A 20,978-nucleotide genomic window follows, 5' to 3' on the forward strand; every position below is an offset into this window, starting at 1 on the left:
ATTAGGGCTCACTTGTTCCCTTCACCTCCTTCCTGCCATTACACCTCGATTCCTTTTACTTACCTCCAAGTGCTGTATCACAGTCCTTTGATTCTTCAGTTTGAGGCTACAAATAAATTACTGTGTAAATTATGTAAGCATCAATATAGAAAAAAGTGTTGTTTGGATTTGTTATATTTTCTACTAAATAATGGCTATTTTTTGTGGACATGTCTGTATTTGTAATCTTTTTTTGTTAATTTTTTTTTAATCCAATGAAGGGCTAATTTTTTAGTCAATGTATTTCATACTTATCATGTATTAACATACTCCTGTATATTAATACATTATACTGTGTCACTATGACACAGGCTGCTGTTAGGACAACACATAGTGCACCCTAACAGCAGGCACGTAGAAAAGACAGCCCTGGGGTCCTTTCTAAGTCCCAGGGCTGACTGCAGAGAGTTCCCTCAGTTTTGCGGAGACTTGATCGAAGAGGGGAGTCCCCTTTTGATTATGTTGATTCTTTGGACCGCAGCGAAAGATGGGTTAAACAGCTGGAGTCAGCGTTTCCTCCAATGCCAGCTGTATTTAGCAGGCTTCTCTAAGAAAAGGTGCTGTTAGTAACAGCTCCTGCTTAGAGAATGAGCGCTCACTGGAGCGCTCATAAGCCCTTTCTACAGCGTTGCTGTAGAATACGGAAGTGCACAGCCCACTGTGCAAAAGACAGTGGCTGGTTGGGAAAGGGTTAAAGGTTTGGATAACCACTTTTGAAAATGTTTCTACAGAACTGACTGCCTTGCATGATGTGGCTCCTGTCTATGGGTACCCCAATCAGTGGACCATTCTCTATGGCATGGAAACATTGGCTGCATCAGATGTCATACAATGAATGGGCTGAATAAAGCAAAGCAATAGTAAGTTACTTTCATACTGTATGGTTTTCTGAATCTAATAGAAAAATAAACCCAATGTAATTGTTTGTGTTCTTTTCTACTTATTGGAAATTACTCCTGGATTGTCACACTGGTTCAGACAGAGTAGGAGTTAAGAAGACAAACCAAAGTTTTAATTAGATTTCACCTTGTAAATAAAAGGAGCAGATTTGCCCAAGGCAAAAAAAGATGTCATGGCAACTAAATAATATAAAGGTAGAACTGAAATGACAGAAAACAAAGACAACACAAACATATTAAAATTCTGTAAACAGGTTACAACACATCTCGTATGCATTGTACGGGAACGTTATTGCCTGCACTCTTTTTGTTCCTTACATTAGTGAATAATGTCAATGTAAGTTATATAGGTGAGTTCGTATTAGGGGCCCCAAGGAAAACCTGGTGCTCTATGTTTAATATCAAGGGCCCTCCACCTTCTGAAATTAGGGCCCGGTGGTTGCTTTATAACGATAAAGCTGTTTTGCAGGGAGTCTCGGGAGCTGAAAACAAGGCTGTTGCTGCAGCGACTCAAGACAGTAGGAGCAAGAGGGGCCCCCTTTCCATTGCTCCTATTACATCTACAAGGACATGTAGTTAGATAGATTTACGTGCAAAGACCCTTGAATCAACAATCTTATTTTTTTATATGAATAATTTATGTTTTTGTTTTTTTATTCGATCTTTATCCCCAAAAGAAAATAAATAATGCACTTTTACTATAATCAACCCCAAAAATTTAAATAATGCTAAAAATTTAAATCATTATTTAATCTTCCTACTATCTCTGGGATGTAGGACATGGCTTCCTTTTTCTTCTCCTCTAAATCGAGAAGGTTGCCCGCTCATTCAATGTGTCTTCAATTGTGACAGCATAATTTTAGCTTAATTGAATGGCCACTTGGAAACGTCAGTGTTTGTGGTAAGTAATCAATGGATATGTCCATTCTACACTGAATCGCAGATGGATAAAGTGAAGATTCATAGGATTAATTACCACTGGCTGTTTCATGGACCTTGCACATATCTGTGATCCTTCATGGCAATCGAGTGTTTGGATGAATAGAAAGCATTACATTAACACAGGTTTTTGTCTGATCTTTACTGATATTTATTATTATCTCATTATTAATAGTGAATAACAATGTGGACCAAAAAAATGTGTAAACATTTTTTAATTCTTATTGGATATTTATATTTACAAATTGTATTAACATCAATGAGGCAATTATCAATCCCCGGTTACATGGTAAAGTCATTGAGGATGCAGCATAGATTTTATATTGGGGTGGGGGGATATAAATACTATAACACTGCTCTGTATAGACAATATAACTGATGACCCTTAAAGGATGGGGGCCACTCCCACATTCCTACATAACTACTATAATACCGCCCCAATGGACAAGAATATAACTTCTATATTACTGACCCCTATGTACAAGAATATAAATACTGTAATACTGCCTCCTATGGACAAGAATATAACTACTTTAATACTGCCCCTATGTACAAGAATATAACTACTATAATACTGCCCCCTATGTACAAGAATATAACTATTATAATACTGCCTCCTATGTACAAGAATATAACTACTATAATACTGCCCCCTATGTATAAGAATATAACTACTATAATACTGCTCCCTATGTACAAGAATATAACTATTATAATACTGCCTCCTATGTACAAGAATATAACTACTATAATACTGCCCCCTATGTATAAGAATATAACTACTATAATACTGCTCCCTATGTACAAGAATATAACTACTATAATACTGCCTCCTATGTACAAGAATAAAACTAATATAATACTGCCCCCTATATACAAGAATATAACTACTATAATACTGCTCCTATGTACAAGAATATAACTACTATAATACTGCCTCATGTACAAGAATATAACTACTATAATACTGCCTCCTCTGTACAAGAATATAACTACTATAATACTGCCTCCTCTGTACAAGAATATAACTACTATAATACTGCCCTTACATACAAGAATATAACTACTATAATACTGCTCCTATATACAAGAATATAACTACTATAATACTTCCTCCTCTGTACAAGAATATAACTACTATAATACTGCCCCCTATATACAAGAATATTACTACTATAATACTGCCCTTACATACAAGAATATAACTACTATAATACTGCCTCCTATGCACAAGAATATAACTACTATAATACTGCCCCCTATGTACAAGAATATAACTACTATAATACTGCCTCCTATGTACAAGAATATAACTACTATAATACTGCCCCTATGTACAAGAATATAACTACTATAATACTGTCTCCTATGTACAAGAATATAACTACTATAATACTGCCTCCTATGTACAAGAATATAACTGCTATAATACTGCCTCCTATATACAAGAATATAACTACTATAATACTGCCCCTATGTACAAGAATATAACTACTATAATACTGAACCTATGTACAAGAATATAACTACTATAATACTGCCTCCTATGTACAAGAATATAACTACTATAATACTGAACCTATGTACAAGAATATAACTACTATAATACTGCTTCCTATGTACAAGAATATAACTACTATAATACTGACTCCTATGTACGAGAATATAACTACTATAATACTGCCCCCCATGTACAAGAATATAACTACTATAATACTGCCCTATGTACAAGAATATAACTGCTATAATACTGCCCCATGTACAAGAATATAACTGCTATAATACTGCCCCATGTACAAGAATATAACTACTATAATACTGCCTCCTATGTACAATATAACTACTATAATACTGCCTCCTATGTACAAGAATATAACTACTATAATACTGCCTCCTATGTACAAGAATATAACTACTATAATACTACCTCCTATGTACAAGAATATAACTACTATAATACTGCCTCCTATGTACAAGAATATAACTACTATAATACTGCCTCCTATATACAAGAATATAACTACTGTAATACTGCCCTCTATATACATGAATATAACTACTATAATACTGCCTCCTATGTACAAGAATATAACTACTATAATACTGCCTCCTATGTACAAGAATATAACTACTATAATACTGCCTCCTATGTACAAGAATATAACTACTATAATACTGCCTCCTATATACAAGAATATAACTACTGTAATACTGCCCTCTATATACAAGAATATAACTACTATAATACTGCCTCTATGTACAAGAATATAATTACTATAATACTGCCTCCTATGTACAAGAATATAACTACTATAATACTGCCCCTATGTACAAGAATATAACTACTATAATACTGCCCCTATGTACAAGAATATAACTACTATAATACTGCCTCCTATGTACAAGAATATAACTACTATAATACTGCCTCCTATATACAAGAATATAACTACTGTAATACTGCCCTCTATATACATGAATATAACTACTATAATACTGCCTCCTATGTACAAGAATATAACTACTATAATACTGCCTCCTATGTACAAGAATATAACTACTATAATACTGCCTCCTATGTACAAGAATATAACTACTATAATACTGCCTCCTATATACAAGAATATAACTACTGTAATACTGCCCTCTATATACAAGAATATAACTACTATAATACTGCCTCTATGTACAAGAATATAATTACTATAATACTGCCTCCTATGTACAAGAATATAACTACTATAATACTGCCCCTATGTACAAGAATATAACTACTATAATACTGCCCCTATGTACAAGAATATAACTACTATAATACTGCCCCTATGTACAAGAATATAACTACTATAATACTGCCCCTATGTACAAGAATATAACTACTATAATACTGCTCCTATGTACAAGAATATAACTACTATAATACTGCCCCCTATATACAAGAATAGAACTACTATAATACTGCCCTTATGTACAAGAATATAATTACACTATACTTGTAAATTGATATGTTATTTGGCCAGTTATCAGATGTTAAAAATACCCTAGATAAATATTCTCTGTCTTAATCATGTCACCTATTGCTCTACTATTAATCGAAATAAAAAAATAATCAAAGTCAATCATAGATAGCATATAGTAAATGTTCATGTGATTACAATTCTCTAACTCCAAACAAATAGGTTTCAATAGATCCCCTGGTTGCAAAGGCATTGTTCTAAAGCCAGTACATTGTAGAGTCTAAATATAAGACTTACGCCTCATGCACACGACCGTAAAAACACCCGTTATTGCGGGTCGTTATTACGACCCGCAATAACGGGCTCATAGGCTTCTGTTAGCCACGGGTACCTTCCCGTTTGCTCACGGGAAGGTACCCGTGCCGTTAAAAAAGATAGAACATGCCCTATTTCATGCCGTAATAACGGCACGGGCATCCCATAGAAGTCTATGGGGCTCCCGTAATCATGGGTGGCTGCGTGTGTTCACCCGTGATTACGGGAGCGTTGCGAGGTGAGGCGAGGTCAGGGGACTACCCGGTCTGCAGGCCACAGCCCAGTGGCGTAACTACCGCCGGGACTACAATGAAAACTATGGCAGAGCGGGGAGGTATCTCCCCGCTCTGCCATAAACAAGACATGTATCCCCTATCCTGTAAAAAATAAAAATAAAAGACGTTCATACTTACCGACAACTTCCTGCTTCCTCCAGTCCGGTCTCCCGCCCGTTGCCTTGGTGACGCGTCCCTCTCGACATCCGGGCCGACGTCCTGGATGACGTTTCAGGCCATGTGACCGCTGCAGCCAATCACAGGTCAATCACAGGCTGCAGCGGTCACATGGACTGCCGCGTCATCCAGGGATGTCGGGCTGGATGTGAAGAGAGGGACGCGTCACCAAGACAACGGCCGGGTAAGTATGAATTTCTTTAACTTTTATTACAGAAAAGGCTGTCCCTTCTCTCTATCCTGCACTGATAGAGAGAAGGGGCTGCCGATTAGTGCAGTGCTATTTTGCTGCCAAAAACGTGCTCGTAAATACGGGTGGAATACGTGTGACACCGGACCCATATTTACGAGCACGGGTTCGTAAATACTGGTGCAAAACGGGTGGAATACGTGTGACACCGGACCCGTATTTACGCCAGTATTTACGGGTGTGAAAAAATACGGTCGTGTGCATGAGGCCACTGAGGAGATCAGTAGTAATGTTCCCTGTCCATGGTGCTGAAAAGATATCCTGGAACGGAAAACATTAAAATAGGAGAAATCTAATCCCTATTTAATGATATAATCTCTTAAAGACAGTCAACATTTATCACAATTATTTACAAAGGATATGATTCCCTAAAAAAATGCTGAGATTTTATCCGTTAAGTGACATCATCAATCCTGTCCCTGTATATGAATACATTAATCTACTGTATTTCTATAATATATATTACGTTACAAGTTAGTTCTAATTTCTGACTCCCCAATTTACAGCTAAAGCAAGGGGTTAGCGAGCAGCACGAAGGAGATATAATTCGTTAGATTTTGGAATAAGGATACTAATATAATATACTAAATATAGGAATAAGAGGATAGGGCACATCTTAAGCAATGTTCGTATTCTACAGCTGGCCCAGAATCATCAATTCTCACACTTTGACAGTTTTTCTGACCACAGGAACTAAGAAGAAGCAGAACCAGAACTTAACTCAGGTTTGCATATTAATTTTGCTGCAGGTTCACTCTCCCCTGTGTAAAGCTGGCCATAAATATTTTATTTTTGTCAGTCAAGACTGCCAACATCAAGAGATCCTGTGGACAATCTAATGCCCATGGAGTTTGGCAGACAGTCCACCAACGTCTTCCTTTAAGAAAAGCCAGAATTTTTCTTAAAGTTGCACATGTATAATTTAATGCAGAAATCCGCATCAAAACCGGAGGTAAAATCAGGTAAACGCAGGTAATTCTGTAGGTAATATCCGCACCTAATAGTGCGTTCTTTAAAGGATTTTTAGGTGCATTTCTTCATTTTGATGCGGAAATAGGTGCGCTTTTATGCTAAATTGACTTGCTTGCTATTCTAGAAATACCCACCGTAGGTCATTTTACGTGCAGAAAAAATCTGCATTATGTAGATGAGATTTCTTGAAATCTCATTTACTTTGCTGGTACTGTATTACACTGCGGATTTTCCGCACAAAAATATGTGTGGAAAATCTGCACGTAAAACTCATTGCGTGCATTTGGTCTAAATATGTCTGGAAGCCTCTCACGCCCCTTTTCTATTAAATGGGGGGGTCAATGTTGACAGAATATCCATCCAACAGCTATTGCGGGTCTTTGGTCGGCTTTAGCATTTGTGGTTACAATGCAGTCCTATTATACAAGACCATTTAATACTTTGTTTAATTGAAGGTCTTGAGAACATTTAATCTATCTGCGTTTAGAGATATATGTTTGAAGATTTTGTCTTGTTCCAGATTTTTATTCAAGACAAACCAGAAAAAATTGGAGATTGTATAAACTTTATAATGTACTCTTTGTGTCATTCTGCTGCATTATTCCTCTAAGATTAGGAGAAATGGCTTCTGCCTCCTTCATTCTGTTTGGTTTTCTTCTGGATCCACACTGTAGGCTAATAGTCTGAACGAGATGGACTTATGTCTTTTATAAGTCCATCCTTTTATTAAACCTTTTTCAATACCTCACTATGTTCCTATGTCACTATGCAGTAACTGTAAGCCACCTCTAGTGGCAGCTGCAAGCCACTGGAATTTTATCATGTAACTTTGTAAGGGGTTTGGAGCTACGTCTCAGAAAAACTGCGCTCCAACTGCTATATGGATATATTATAAATGTAATCAGCACATAATTTTGGACCAATTTAGCATATATATATATATATATAAAACACAAAAAGAAAATGGTCATCTTGGCTGCAGTTTATGAAAAGTCTTGTAACTGGATGTATAAAGCTCAAAGGTTTATACAGATTCGAAGGCACAGAGTAAAAGTCATTGGTGCCAAAGGCCTTGTCAGAGCTGGCTTGAAAAAAAGTTTTAAGGTATCTTAGTTGAAAATGAATATGTGCTGAAGGCATTTCCTGAAAAATAGACAGTGCCAGAGGGTACATGAAAGATCGGCGTTTGCTAGAGAAGATTATGTCAGTTCTACAGGGTATAGAGTAAAAAAATAGAAAAAAATGTTCAGTTCTTTGTCCAAGAGTGGGTTATAGACACAGCAGATATTGTACAAGTATCTATTAAGTCCTCATGAACCCAAATTTGAGTGAATAGCTTCACCAGATTTTCCAATTAACCATGATTGGCTGAAAGCAGATAAAAACCCTCCAATTTTGTTGGGTGGATCAATTAGCTGATTTCTGCCAGGCAAATCCGAAATGAGGTTTTACTTGCAATACCACGCCTTACCTTACGGTGTTCTGTCTAGTAGACTCTTGTTTGTGGGTAACATAGAGAACAATGTATTTTCATTTAGGCACATGGAACATCACACTCTTAAGAACCACCTAGTGGTAGATATTAACACTGCAGTAAAGTCAATTTTATATTCTGCAAATCAAAGACCTTATTCACACAAATGTATTTCCCATACGTGTGCAGTCCATTTTAACAACAGACTGCACACTGACCCATAGAAGTCAATGAGGTTATTCACACATCCGTTTTTTTCAACAAAGCGTGTGTCGGTTTTGAAAATCTCACATCATGCTCTATTCTGAGCCATTTTTTCTATGGGTGTCTATAGGTGCATGAAAAAAATGGACAGCACACGTTGGACATCCGTGGGCTGCCAGCTTTTTACGCATCAGTCGCTAAAGAACTGCAGAAAAAAAAGAAAAGTGAATATATGAGTGAAAATATGGGTTCGAAAAACGGCTGACATGTAGAAACCACATGGACGCAACACGGACATTCCTATGTACAATGTAATATAAAAATTAAAGGAACACCCCATGAGAAACTGATACTGTGAATTGCCTAGTGTCTGGCCAGAGGGGGCAGTGCATGAATATCAAAAATTAAAGTACCTCCGAGCCTTACACTATAACATAATGTATCACTTTTTCCTGGAGTGTTTCTTTAAGACAGAAAAATGTTTCAAGATATGCTGGTTCTTTTACATTGATAGCTTTTGTGTCAGCCACAGGTTGATTGACCCCCAGGGGCTACATATCGGCCTAGGAATTATTATGTGTTGCAATGTATATTTACCAGTGCTCTTACACATGCAGAGTAAAATTCCATCTGGTTTTAAGGGACCACTACACTTTAAAATTGATTCTGATTTCAGCGCCTCTGACGGCTGCTTTGAGAGCGAGAGTAATTTCCATGCTATTCGGTGAGAGTGTGAGGGATATTAATTCTCAAGTGATTGGAAAATAGATTTACTAACTTTAAACCACCAGCCTGAAATGTCACCCTTTGCAAAGGAAAGTCATTGTTTCGTAATTTGATAAATGAAAATCTTAAATTACTTTCTCGGTGCTGCAGTTTATTGGAGTGATATTGGATTATCACAAACCGTATTATTGTGTCTTGTTTCCTGTCTTTTTTTTCACCAGTGTTCTGTAATCAAAGGAAATGCACTTAAAAAGGACAAACCTGCTTTGTTTGAAATGTAGAATTGAAGGTGTTTGTGGGAGATATTTCAAGACAGAAAATAAAGGCTCGGCTTTCGTATGCAACATCAATAAGGTATCCATGTAAGTATTTAAAGCGAACATTAAACAGAATGATCTATTGTTAAAAATGAACATTGCTTGGACGTTTGACCTTTACATGGTGACCGTTTACATGTCTTATTTGATGTATTCTTACTGAAATCAGAATAAATCATTGCACTACATATTTCGATCACTAGGAGTAGAAGTCAACATCAGATGGCTCTGTATAGTTTATAGACAGCACACCATGTGGTTAGGTAAGGTATTACAAGTAAAACTTATCATTGGCTTATCAATTATGAATTAGCTTGCCAATTAACATTATTTGAAAAGCAATATTGATGTGTGAATGCTGTAAAATGTCAAAATCCAAAGTATTATGAGGTAATTTAATATGTACATTCAATAGAAATGCTGAATATATTATACAAGAGGTGTCACAAAGCTTCTGCCCTGCTCGGCTTAGTCTATGGCCTTCTCTGTCAGTCAAAATAAATCATGTCTTACATCAAGGACAGGATCCTGTGGCTGACAAAGGTCAGATGTAGTCGTGCAATTGCATCAACAATATTTGTTTCAAGGCAAATATAATCAGGTCGTTCACAATGATGAAATATAAAATCAAGACATTCTATGCATCCAAAGTATGGCGAGGTCTTAAAATCCACCACTTACTCCTATTTTCATGTTTATGTAGGGATTTACTGCAAATGATCCTTATATTATGACTTAACAAGACTTTAATAAAAGGTATCTTGAAGTTAAAGAAACTAGTGAGATAAAAATAGGTAAGAATTGGTTCCTCCAGGACACTGGGAGGCAAGAACCATTAAAATACCCAGCTTGAAGGAAAGACCAAGAGAATATATGTGATTTTGTTTTAGCATTTTATGGATCTAAAACCTCAAAATGGGGCAGAAAGTGTATTGACACCTTTGAACTTTAGTGGTGACAAAGACTTTGAGAACCAAACAAGTGGATCCTTGACCACATGAAGCTGAACCTTGCACCTGAAGAAAGAATGGGTGCCTCAAGCTCCCAGACACAAGACTGAAGGTCCACCTTATTCTGGACATGTACTATGAGAAGATCCAGCTTATTTAGAGAAGACATTTTTTCTCTGAATCATTGAACACAAATAGGCAGAGGGTGACCACCAATAATATGGAAAGAGACAATCCTAAAAATGATGAGCACGTCATTGAGAAGCCTGTAGACCCAAAGACAAGACATGGTGAAACTCTGGTCATTTGGTTAGAAAAGGGCTAAAGCAAGTTAACAGCACATAATAATAAAGTTCTTCAGAAGTTGGAGTTTTAGAAGACCATGTCATTATTGTAATGAGCTGAACTTTTTCAACCAGAACCTTAATCTATAGTGATGATGTGCAACAACTCCATGTTTCATGGCTCCTTAAAGGGTCAGATTTTGACTAAGGGCACAACCACCTATTGGTAGCCCTTCCTTCGGAAGTTGAGCCTTTTTTGTACTTTTCTGAATCCATATGGAGCACAAAGGGGATGATGGAGAGAGAGAGAAAGTGTGGGAAAGGGAGAAGTAGTGGATAATGCACCTAGAGGCTTAGGTTTGGAGGAAAACAAGGGACAGTGAGGACCTTAATGATCATAACCCTTTTGGAACTAGCGGATGTTGGTCATGAAGTAGTGGTTCCATGATTTCTAGGCATGCCCCTGGTGCAGTGGTTGCAAATGGGGTTAAAGTGTGCAGCACTCCTATTACAAGTCTCATAATAAAATGCAACTAGCTCATTTTCAAGGCAAGCACCTTCGATATAAACGGCTATTTGAAAATGATGGCTTTATCATTTGCACTAATGCTGTGCAGACATGAAAGATAGCAAATAATGAATGCCACAGCAAAATATAAAATTATGCCTTTATTCTATCAGAGTTTAACTCTTTCCCTGCGACACGTGGAGATTCAGACTTGCGACCTGCAATTCCCACTGCTCTGTGTAACGAGGAGTTAAATTACACGTTGTATTTTTCACTTAAAACTCATGTTTTATTACAGAAAAAAAATACAATGTAAGCACATTCGGTAGCGATTTTCTGCTTACTGTACTTCACAGCTGAAATCAATTGACTCCTCTATATTTGTGGTAATCTAAAGGAGGAAACTTATGAAGCATTATCCAAGTCAATGTAAAGTAAGCACTTTGGAATGTGGTTCTTAGATAATGATCACAATAAATCCCTGACACCTATGCAGATGGCCCCATAAAATGACAGCACAATACAGTTTGTCTTCTGTTAGTTCAGCTCTAATCAGAGAACGGAGGGGACAATTTACAAGGCGGCTTGCTTAGCCACTCTCATTCCTGCTCTTTCCATTAGCCCTTTGTTAAGGCTGAATTTATTGCTTTAGTTCTATTAACATTGCCCCATTCTTTGTGCTTCCTGCAGGATTCTCAAAAGGCTGAACATTGGAGTACGTACAGGATGTAAATATGGAAAACGGTAAGGCAAACATTTTAGAAGCTATATGCACCCTTGCAACCAAACTTATTCCAATGTATCTAAAATATTTAAAAAAATGAAGCAAATTGGCATATAGTCTTGGTTAAATTCAGCACTTATGCAGATCATTAGGTCCCCATGGTAACAGACTACAAACCCTAAGTGTTGTCTGATCTTGTAGACATGTGTTACTCCAGCTCTTCTGCCTCCTCTTCTTGACTATCTAAGATGGAGCAGGGTGACTGCAGGACAGAATACACAGGAGTTTTAGTCTATAACTTAGGAGATATATAAGTCTTTGCAAAGGTTATCGTACAACAAGATTATATGCATTAAGTTCATTGGAGATATAAAAAAATATGTTTGCAAAGGTGGATATGCCGCTTAAATGGAGCCCCCCTTCTAGTATTGTTTTCCAAAATTTGGGACAGAGACAGGAGGGGCTTGTGCTTCTTTGGTCCTCTTGAAAGGCACTATGTGACCTTCAGGCTCATTACACAGTCACGGATTTCAGTAATGCCATGTCCCCTGTGGAGGGGGGGTGTTGCTCTGAAGAAGGTGGATAGATACAACCTGTGCTGGGATCGGTCTGTCCTAGCAGTATCGGGGACAGTACATATATACACTTGAAGTAGTGCAATTCTTTACATTAAAGGGGTTTTCCAGTCCTAAAAACAATAGATGGCCTATCCTTAGGGTAAGCCATCGATACCTGATCAGTGGGAGTCTGACTCCCGGCCCCCCTGCCGATCAGCTGTTTTGAAGGGGTTGCAGTGCTCGTACGAGTGATGCTTCCCCTTTATTACTGTCACCGCTCATACTATGAATCCCTGGCTGACACACTTCTAGCAGTAGCAATTCACAGTATTACAGCCTTCTCTAATTCAAGTGAATGGGAGAAGGCTGTAAATACTGTGAATCACCGCTACGAGTGTGTCATCTATTCACAGTATGACCAGGTAAGGAAGGAAGGTAAGGAGCGCTGGTACGAGTGCTGTGGCCCTTTCAAAACAGCTGATAGGCGGGAGTGCCAGGAGTCGGAGCACATCGATCAGATATTGATGCCCTATCCTGGAGACTGGAAAACCCCTTTAAGGATACAACATTGGCTGTATGTTCCCTACAGTGATTTGACATTGTACCCTGTTAAGAAGTTACATGGTTGCTGCATGAAGCAACTACTTGGATTGTCTTGCAAAACGGATCTCAAAAGGAATGGGTCTCATGTACCCGAAAGTGGTTGTTTTTGAAAGTTTTGTGGGCATTTCTATTGAATCGGGGCAGCGCTTAACATGTCGCCAAATAGAGTTCAAATGTAGGGAGATAGGCCTAACGTAACCATGGTTGGGAGACACTAGTCCATACAAATAGTTGGTAGGAACCCGCACATAAGGAACCAGGAGCAGGGCCCCAACATCAGGAGCTTGAGGCACCCATAAGTGTAAAGGCAAGAGGACCCTGAAGTGGTAAGTACATAGTGGTCTGGCTTGGGGTCTGATTGTTTTTATACTAGCCGGGTGCCCAAAAATTCTTGATGGTGGGCCTGACCACTACACTTCCAACTCCATGTGACTCGACACTTCTAGCTTATACTGTTCATCACTTCCTGCAAAATGCACTCATTACATTGACTGTAAAGTGGGAAAAAAATGAAAACTAAATATTAAAGCTGCAGGCAGTCATGTGCCTCAGTCTATAGTGTCACAAGAAGCTATAGGAACCTTTAAGGACCTCTATTAACAACATATATTTAAATTCTTATCTCCCTAGAGAACAATATAAACCTTCCTATCAATTTACCAAATGCTCCCCTCCCCCTCCCTCCCTGGTCACGGCTGGCTCTGAGCACATTATTATTTTTTATGTAAATGCATGGACTATCTCTTTCTTTATGGTACAGTGATATTGCAAGTCAGCATCATTTTTGCTGTTTAAGTATTGAATATGCAATTAATAGGGAGATATTTGGTCATGCCTGGTACTGTGAGGAAGTAAAGAAACAGCTGAATAATCGAGTTTGGGGGCAAAGTATCAACGCAGGGTGATGTATGAGAGAAATTGATGTGGCAAAATAAAGCTGAATGTACATCCCTCTTCAATGCAAGGCGAGAACTCTGTCCCCTGAGAACGTACGAGGGAAGCAGATAGAGGCACCCACATTATCTCGCGCAGTGTTTCATGTACGGCCATTTGTTCTGCAAACAGACCTCATTCATTTTCAGATTGGTTATTATTTAACCAGTGTAGTGCAGTGACGCTTTAATCTGCCAGCAGCGCACACCAGTGACTACCTGCAATGCAGTGCCGGGAGGCCGTTATATGGGCAGCTTTAACCCTTTTAGTGTCACAAGCTTTGGAAAGATTTTAAAGGCCATGTACACCTTTTGAATTTTTTACTTTTTGAGATACAGATGCTTTGTATCCTGTATCGTGCACTGAGATCTGAATCTGAACTTAGATGTGATCGATAGCAGCTCAGTCCTGCGTGTCCTGTGGATCTGATGGATTCAGGTGTCTGCGCTAGATATTGCTGCTCTGTATACAGGATACAAAGTAGCTGTATCACAAAAAGTTAAAATAAGTTTTAATAAAAAGTATTTTGAAAGTTGCACCAATCACAATAAGGCTTCGTTCACATCTGCGTTGGGACTCAGTTCATGGGTTCCGTCAGACCTTTCCGTCAGGGGATTCCATGAACGGAATCCAAACTGAAACAAACGGAAACCATCGTTTTGACCGAAGTTTTGACGGAATCAATACCATAGTCGACTGCGCTATTCATTCCGTCAAAATGATGGAACCCTTAAACAATGGTGACGGTTTGTTTCAGTTTGGATTCCGTTCATGGGTTCCCCTGACGGAAAGGTCCGACGCAACCCAATGCAGATGTGAATGAAGCCTTATAGACATTTTTATTAAAACAAAACAAAAACAAAAGTGCCTTTAACAGCTTAGCTTAAAGGGAACGCACAACTGTCTATATGTCCTATTTGGGTATATGGATATCATAGGGGAAAGCTCTACAGATTTAGACCACCCTCTAATATCCAGATCAAAGTGATGCTGCACTCTGGCGGATTGGTACGATCATGTATTATATGGGCACCTATTCATTTGATGTAAACTATGAATGTTCCTACTGAATAACAACAGGCAGAGATCTTGAAAACCGTGAAGAAATAATACAGGAAGTATATTGGAAAATGTTATAACTTTTAATAATAAAAATAAATTTGCTGAAATTGGACAACCCCTTTAAGAGCATCATGCATTGTGAATGTCCTATTATGATAGAAATGAAGAAGAGCTGATTTTTCAATTAATTCACTATTGGAGTGCCCTAAATGGGGCGATTTTAATATTCTATCAGGGAATTGCTAGTTAAGGAATTCTCTTATGTTTGTAACAAATTAATTCCAAAATGGAGCAACCCCCAAAAACCTTCAATTCAAAGATGAAAATGTTATGTTACTCTAAACAAGGATACTATGAACACCAGTGGTCCCCAAACGGCGGCTCTCCAACTGGTGTGAAGCTACAACTCCCAACATGTCCCGACAGCCTATAACTGCTGGAGAGCCACTGGTTGGATACCACTGTTGCAGGCACTTTTCTTCAACACTTCCTATACAATGGGCACAGGGGATACCCATAAACCATCTTTCGTCACAAGCAAGTGAAAGATTCCATACATTATTGACCCAAGCAATAATCTGAACTAAGATTTTAACCCTTTTGGAGCAGACGCTATAGTAGCAATCTGCCTGAGAAACATAGGGTGTTTTCATATTCTAAGATCAGCTCCTATGTTCTTGAAAAAGCGTAATAACAGGTTAATACAAACATTGCTCGGGGACACATGTTGGCTTTATCAGACCATTTTTTCTTGCAGAATTCATGTTTTACCGTTCGGTCAGATACATAGCCTAATGTGGTGACAAGGCGCGAGCGGGCATTTGAAGGTTAGATTAGAATCTCAGGTCAACCAATCACTGCAGGCAGGACAAAAGGGGTGATTGTGTTCAGCATTCATACGGGGGACAGTTTTAAACATAAAGTAGGACATATAATAAAGTTATTCCTGCATAGAGTCCAATCAGATTCCTGATCCATGACCATAAAGATCCCAGTGTCTCTACAAGGAAGTCAACAGCAGGGACCACTTGCACAAACTGGTGATAGGAACATATAATTGGCCATAAAGGGTCACCACCAAGGACAAACTGAGAATCAATCCTGTAAAGCTTTATGTAGGCTCCTAATACAGTTTGCCATGGTCACCACACAGACCTTTTAATGTGTTGGCATCTTTGAGAGTCTACAAAAAATTGGAAGTGGGTAAATAATTGATTACTTTTTAAATCTATGATGCCAATAGATCACAAGATCCCTCTCTGATTGTCTGAGTAAGTCCAGGCTCCTTTGATAATTCACTCATAAATTGTTACCTTCCCCTCCCCTTTGAAGGACTGGGTAAAGTACCGTACATCTACTGTCATCGCCGGGTTGGTATATCCTATAGACGTCCTAACAATAAATGTTCTGTGAAATGAATGTTCAAAGTGGTCCTATATTACTATTATCCTAATACGTACGTGATTTTACCTTATATACCTGTTAAATACGCAAATATTTAATACATGCTCATGTTGAGTAATCCACTCTGACTAATAGCGAACAGTGGACTACCTTATATATTGTCATTAATAGGAGAATCCCTTGAACTGAAACATACTACTAGGAAACAATGCTGCCTAGTAAGTTTTTTCATTTAATATTGACTAAAGCTATATAAAAGGTTGTGGGTCTCTTTAGTAGACAAATAGACCTACAGATGTAGCCATCTTTATTTTGACTCTGATAACTTGCTGCGGCGTGATATCACACAACAAAAGACAAGTCAAGTTAAAGTTTCTTGACACTGTATTTAATGCGTTAAAAGTCAAGATAAAGATGGCTACATCTGTATTGTTGAGCATTATTAACAGTTTAGGGGGTAAAAATGAACTCACTTACTACATTTCAATGTGCAAGTTTTTTAAGGCAACATAACACTACAGTTCATAAATCCATATACGTTTCCACATATCTTCATAAGAAACAATATTACTATCAGAAATAACCCAACAAGCAATGATCATATTAAAAAGGTTTTCATCAAATATAATTACATTTAACATGATTACAACTTCACACATTAGCAATTTCCTGTGTACTCCACCTTCAGTTGACTTTAACTTTATTTCTGCCTTGTATATATTGCCATGCAATTTCTACCAAAGCACTGGCTAGATGTTTCTCTTTTTAATTAAATAAACTTTGACAATAAAATATTAATATAAATTAATAGACCTGTCAGCAGATTCGATAATTTTGGTAAATTCTGATTTTTATTGGGAAAATAATGTGGCATGTTGAGGTCTACAGACCTAATAAAACTTTGTTTGTAATGTTATGGTCAATGAATTCCATAGACAGTTGTACTGGAGAAGCGGGACAAAAAAATAACATTTTTAATCAGGTTTTTTTTTTTCTTCAATTGACACTCCTAGATATAAAAAAAATTACCCGTCAATGTATCCAGAATTCTACAAAAAGCATGAAAATATTGTTTGGAACATGGAAACAATGAACCATTTCCTACAGTCATGGTCCCATTGGCTTGATGCCCTTAGTTATTTTGGCCGTGTTTACTAAACCCTTTAATGCTATGATAATGTCCATAACATGATGGGAATACTCAAAAATTATCAGAGTTACCCTGTAGTATACTTTGTAAAAGTCGCCAGATGGCTTTCACATAAATTAAAGTTATCTGAAGGTGGAAACTTCCCTTAATGAGATGCAGTCTTTTTTTCTGAAGTCACATTTACATTTTACTCCACAATTGCCCAAAAAGCATCAACAAAAAACTCCTTGGAACTAACTTGCTGCCGAGATTTGCCAACCAGTCTGCAGGGAAAAAGTTTGGATTCATTTTCAACTTTCTGAAAATCAGCATCCAACAAGGCAGTTATTGGTTTCCTAGGTAATCTCTGGCACCTCCTGCCTTTAAAAATCGAATAATAATGTGAAAAAGTAAAGAAAAAATGAAACAAAGTGAAGAAAAGAAAAAGAGAGTAAGAAAGCCACACTGCAGAGGGAATTTCTCTGGCAGTGATTAGGCTGCTAATTGATCAGCGCACTGCATGACAAAATCCACAAGGCAATCACAGTACTACTTAGCAATTATGCTTGGAGCAATGCCAACTACTACCTCCTCGGCTTTCACTGTCAGCTGGCTTCACCTGGATTGGTCGATTCATCTGTAAGACACAAAAAAGGTAAAACACATATTAGAAAGGAACGAGCGTTTAAGAAAACGTGCAACTAATTTTGTAAAAATAAAATGTAATTGACACAAGGAAATGAAGAGTTACAGACGTAACAGAGATGAATTTCTCATTGAACTTTGTTTTGCGCACAGTGAACTAACAGAGTTAGACTGGATATAACACAGCGTTTGCTCACGCTTTCGTAATTATAAAACGCTTTAAATGCATGACGTTTTGTCAATGCGTTTTAAAATGCTGAAAGGAAGCCTTAAAGTATGGTTTATGGCAGTCCCATACAAATCCATGGATAACACATCATCATCTAACCATTAGTTGTGCCAAATGACAAACTCAGCACTGCTACAGATGCAAACTAGATTTATATATATTTGGCCTTTTTCAACCTCTTCTACCAGTATAGACTCTGTACAATACCCGTAATAGATCCATACAAAGTACAGTATATATATATATATTAGATTGATTAAGCAGACTGTGACTCAATGTGGAGCAGATACGGTATGCCATTTTTTTTAAAAGAGCTGCTACCGAGAAAAAGTATCTATGTTACATTCATGGAGTATTCATGAAGAACTAAGTAAAGCATTGATAGTTGTCAAGAACACATTTTGACTGCCTCACGGATTCTCTTGCTGCTTGACTACATCTTAGCTCCCTGTCATTTGGGCACAGCCATATGAGAGACTTGAGTTTAGTTGAATTATCCCTTGGAGTCTGAGCTAGACTTCAATTGACCTCTTGTCTCATAAGAGACGCAGGTTGCTACCTGTCCTTTCACATGCTATATAACTCAGCTCTGCTTTTTCAGATTGGCTGCTGTGTATCAGCACAAGCTCACCAGGAAATTAGTGCATGAAGAACTGATTTCCATTACAGCAAAGAGAATAATTAGAATAGAAAACTACGAGCAAATAAACTACCAGTGATGAAAAGACGATTACCAGGTAATTGCTGTTCCTTGACTGGGGAGGGGCATCAATAAAGAGGAGGAGCCTGGAAAGTAGCTTTAAAATTATTATTATTTAGACAATTATTTAAAATCGATCCTGGGTGCAAATTTTAAGAAAGGAAGTGCTTTCAATCTATAGAAGATAGGTACATCTATTTTGGGCACAGTTTTGTCCAATGAACAGAATTTAGGACTCAACTACCAGGAACGTCAGCGAGAATTTCTTAGGATGAATGTGAATGTTGTGTATTGTTTAGGAAGTGAAACATATAAATCTGTTCGATAAATAGCTACGAAGGTGTTTAATAGAGATAAGGAAAACATTTGGGACACGTCCAGGAGTAGTAAAAAATCTGGTCAGGTCACTTATTCTTGTACAATGGAACATATTGTTGACCAAAAGAGGCTCAGGTCTTAACACAATGATCCCAATAAAATACTGAAGCATTTTAGGGAGCCAAAAATATGATATTATACTCTGGAAAGGGCAATTGTGCAGCATTTACTCTATGATGAGCAATAAAAACATTGTGTATGAGATAACAATTATAGTTCTGCGGCTCTACCTTACACTCAGTGCCCTGTGTGATGCACTCATTTTGCGCACGCTCATATGGTGTACTGTCATACATTGTACATATAATCATATCAAACAAGACCTAAATATAAAACTCAGTATGGTGCTCAAATAATAGCGCCATACGTTGTAGAAATAACATTTCCATACATTTGCCTAAATACCAATGCTATACAGTGTCGCCACCACCATACACTGCAAATATAATATACTGTACATGGCCTATGTAGCAGTGCCACACAATGCCAAACCAAATACTGTACCAACACACAATACTCAAATAATGCAAACATACAGCGACTATATAACAGCACTATAATAAAGTGTTCTAAGAACAGTGCCATACAATGTGTAACACATTCACGGCCGCGGACCATCGGGATTACTCACCCCCGACGGCCGCAGCCATGGACTTATGAGCACTGGTCCGCATCTCCTCCCCAGGAGATGCCAGCGCTCACTTCCGCTCCACTCTGCTGTGTCCGGTAGCTGGTGTACACGCTCTCGTGCCCGGCCTTAAAGTGCCAGTGCGCGCACATGTTAAACACCACTAATTAGCCCATGATCACCCTGGACTTAAGTAGGGCCCTGCCCTTTTGCTCATTGCCTGAGCGTTGTTTGTATTCCTCTATTAGTCTTGCAAATGGTCCCTTAGCTGTATCCTGTTCCCTGTGTTGCCGTGCCCTGCTACCTGTATCTTGTGCTCTATTTGTTCCTGTGCCATCTCTAGTGTTGGAGTCGTCTTGTGCCGTCTACTACGCCTGCTGACATAGACCACGTCTGGTGTCATCTGCCAGGTTTTGCATCACCTGTCACCAAGTTTCCATCTGTACCGTTGCTACTGTCTGGACTATTACAGGTACCCTTGCGCTGGACTTTGTATAGACTTGGTACGCTGTTGTTTGGCCAGCTGCTACCCCGCTACGGCGGTGTGGTCTTGTGGGTCCACATACCCACAGATCGTGACAGTATGTCTAAACAATTCTGCTATACAAATAATTTTAAGATGTGTAGTGTTTGCAAGCCTTGGGTGCCAGGTTTGTCCCCTTCAGCAAGTGCGGTAGGTGCACCCTGTGCGACCAAACAA

The 20,978-nt window shown here is 38.2% G+C and overlaps 1 protein-coding gene across 20 annotated transcripts in view; it reads right to left on the reverse strand.

Moving 5' to 3' along the window:
- Nucleotides 1-20,978, reverse strand: part of CELF4 (CUGBP Elav-like family member 4) — a 1,056,008-nt gene that overhangs the window by 337,753 nt on the left and 697,277 nt on the right. For all 20 annotated transcript variants that reach the window (XR_012850895.1, XM_075840567.1, XM_075840583.1 and 17 more), the window contains exon 3: nt 18,287-18,335. Coding sequence is in view for 19 of the 20 variants with exons in the window: in XM_075840567.1 (XP_075696682.1) it covers nt 18,287-18,335 (49 nt within the window). In the remaining variant the exon portion in view is untranslated. The remainder of the gene's footprint in view (nt 1-18,286; nt 18,336-20,978) is intronic.

The sequence above is a fragment of the Rhinoderma darwinii genome, chromosome 1, assembly GCF_050947455.1.
Source record: "Rhinoderma darwinii isolate aRhiDar2 chromosome 1, aRhiDar2.hap1, whole genome shotgun sequence".
In the NCBI taxonomy this organism is placed as follows: Eukaryota; Metazoa; Chordata; class Amphibia; order Anura; family Rhinodermatidae; genus Rhinoderma; species Rhinoderma darwinii.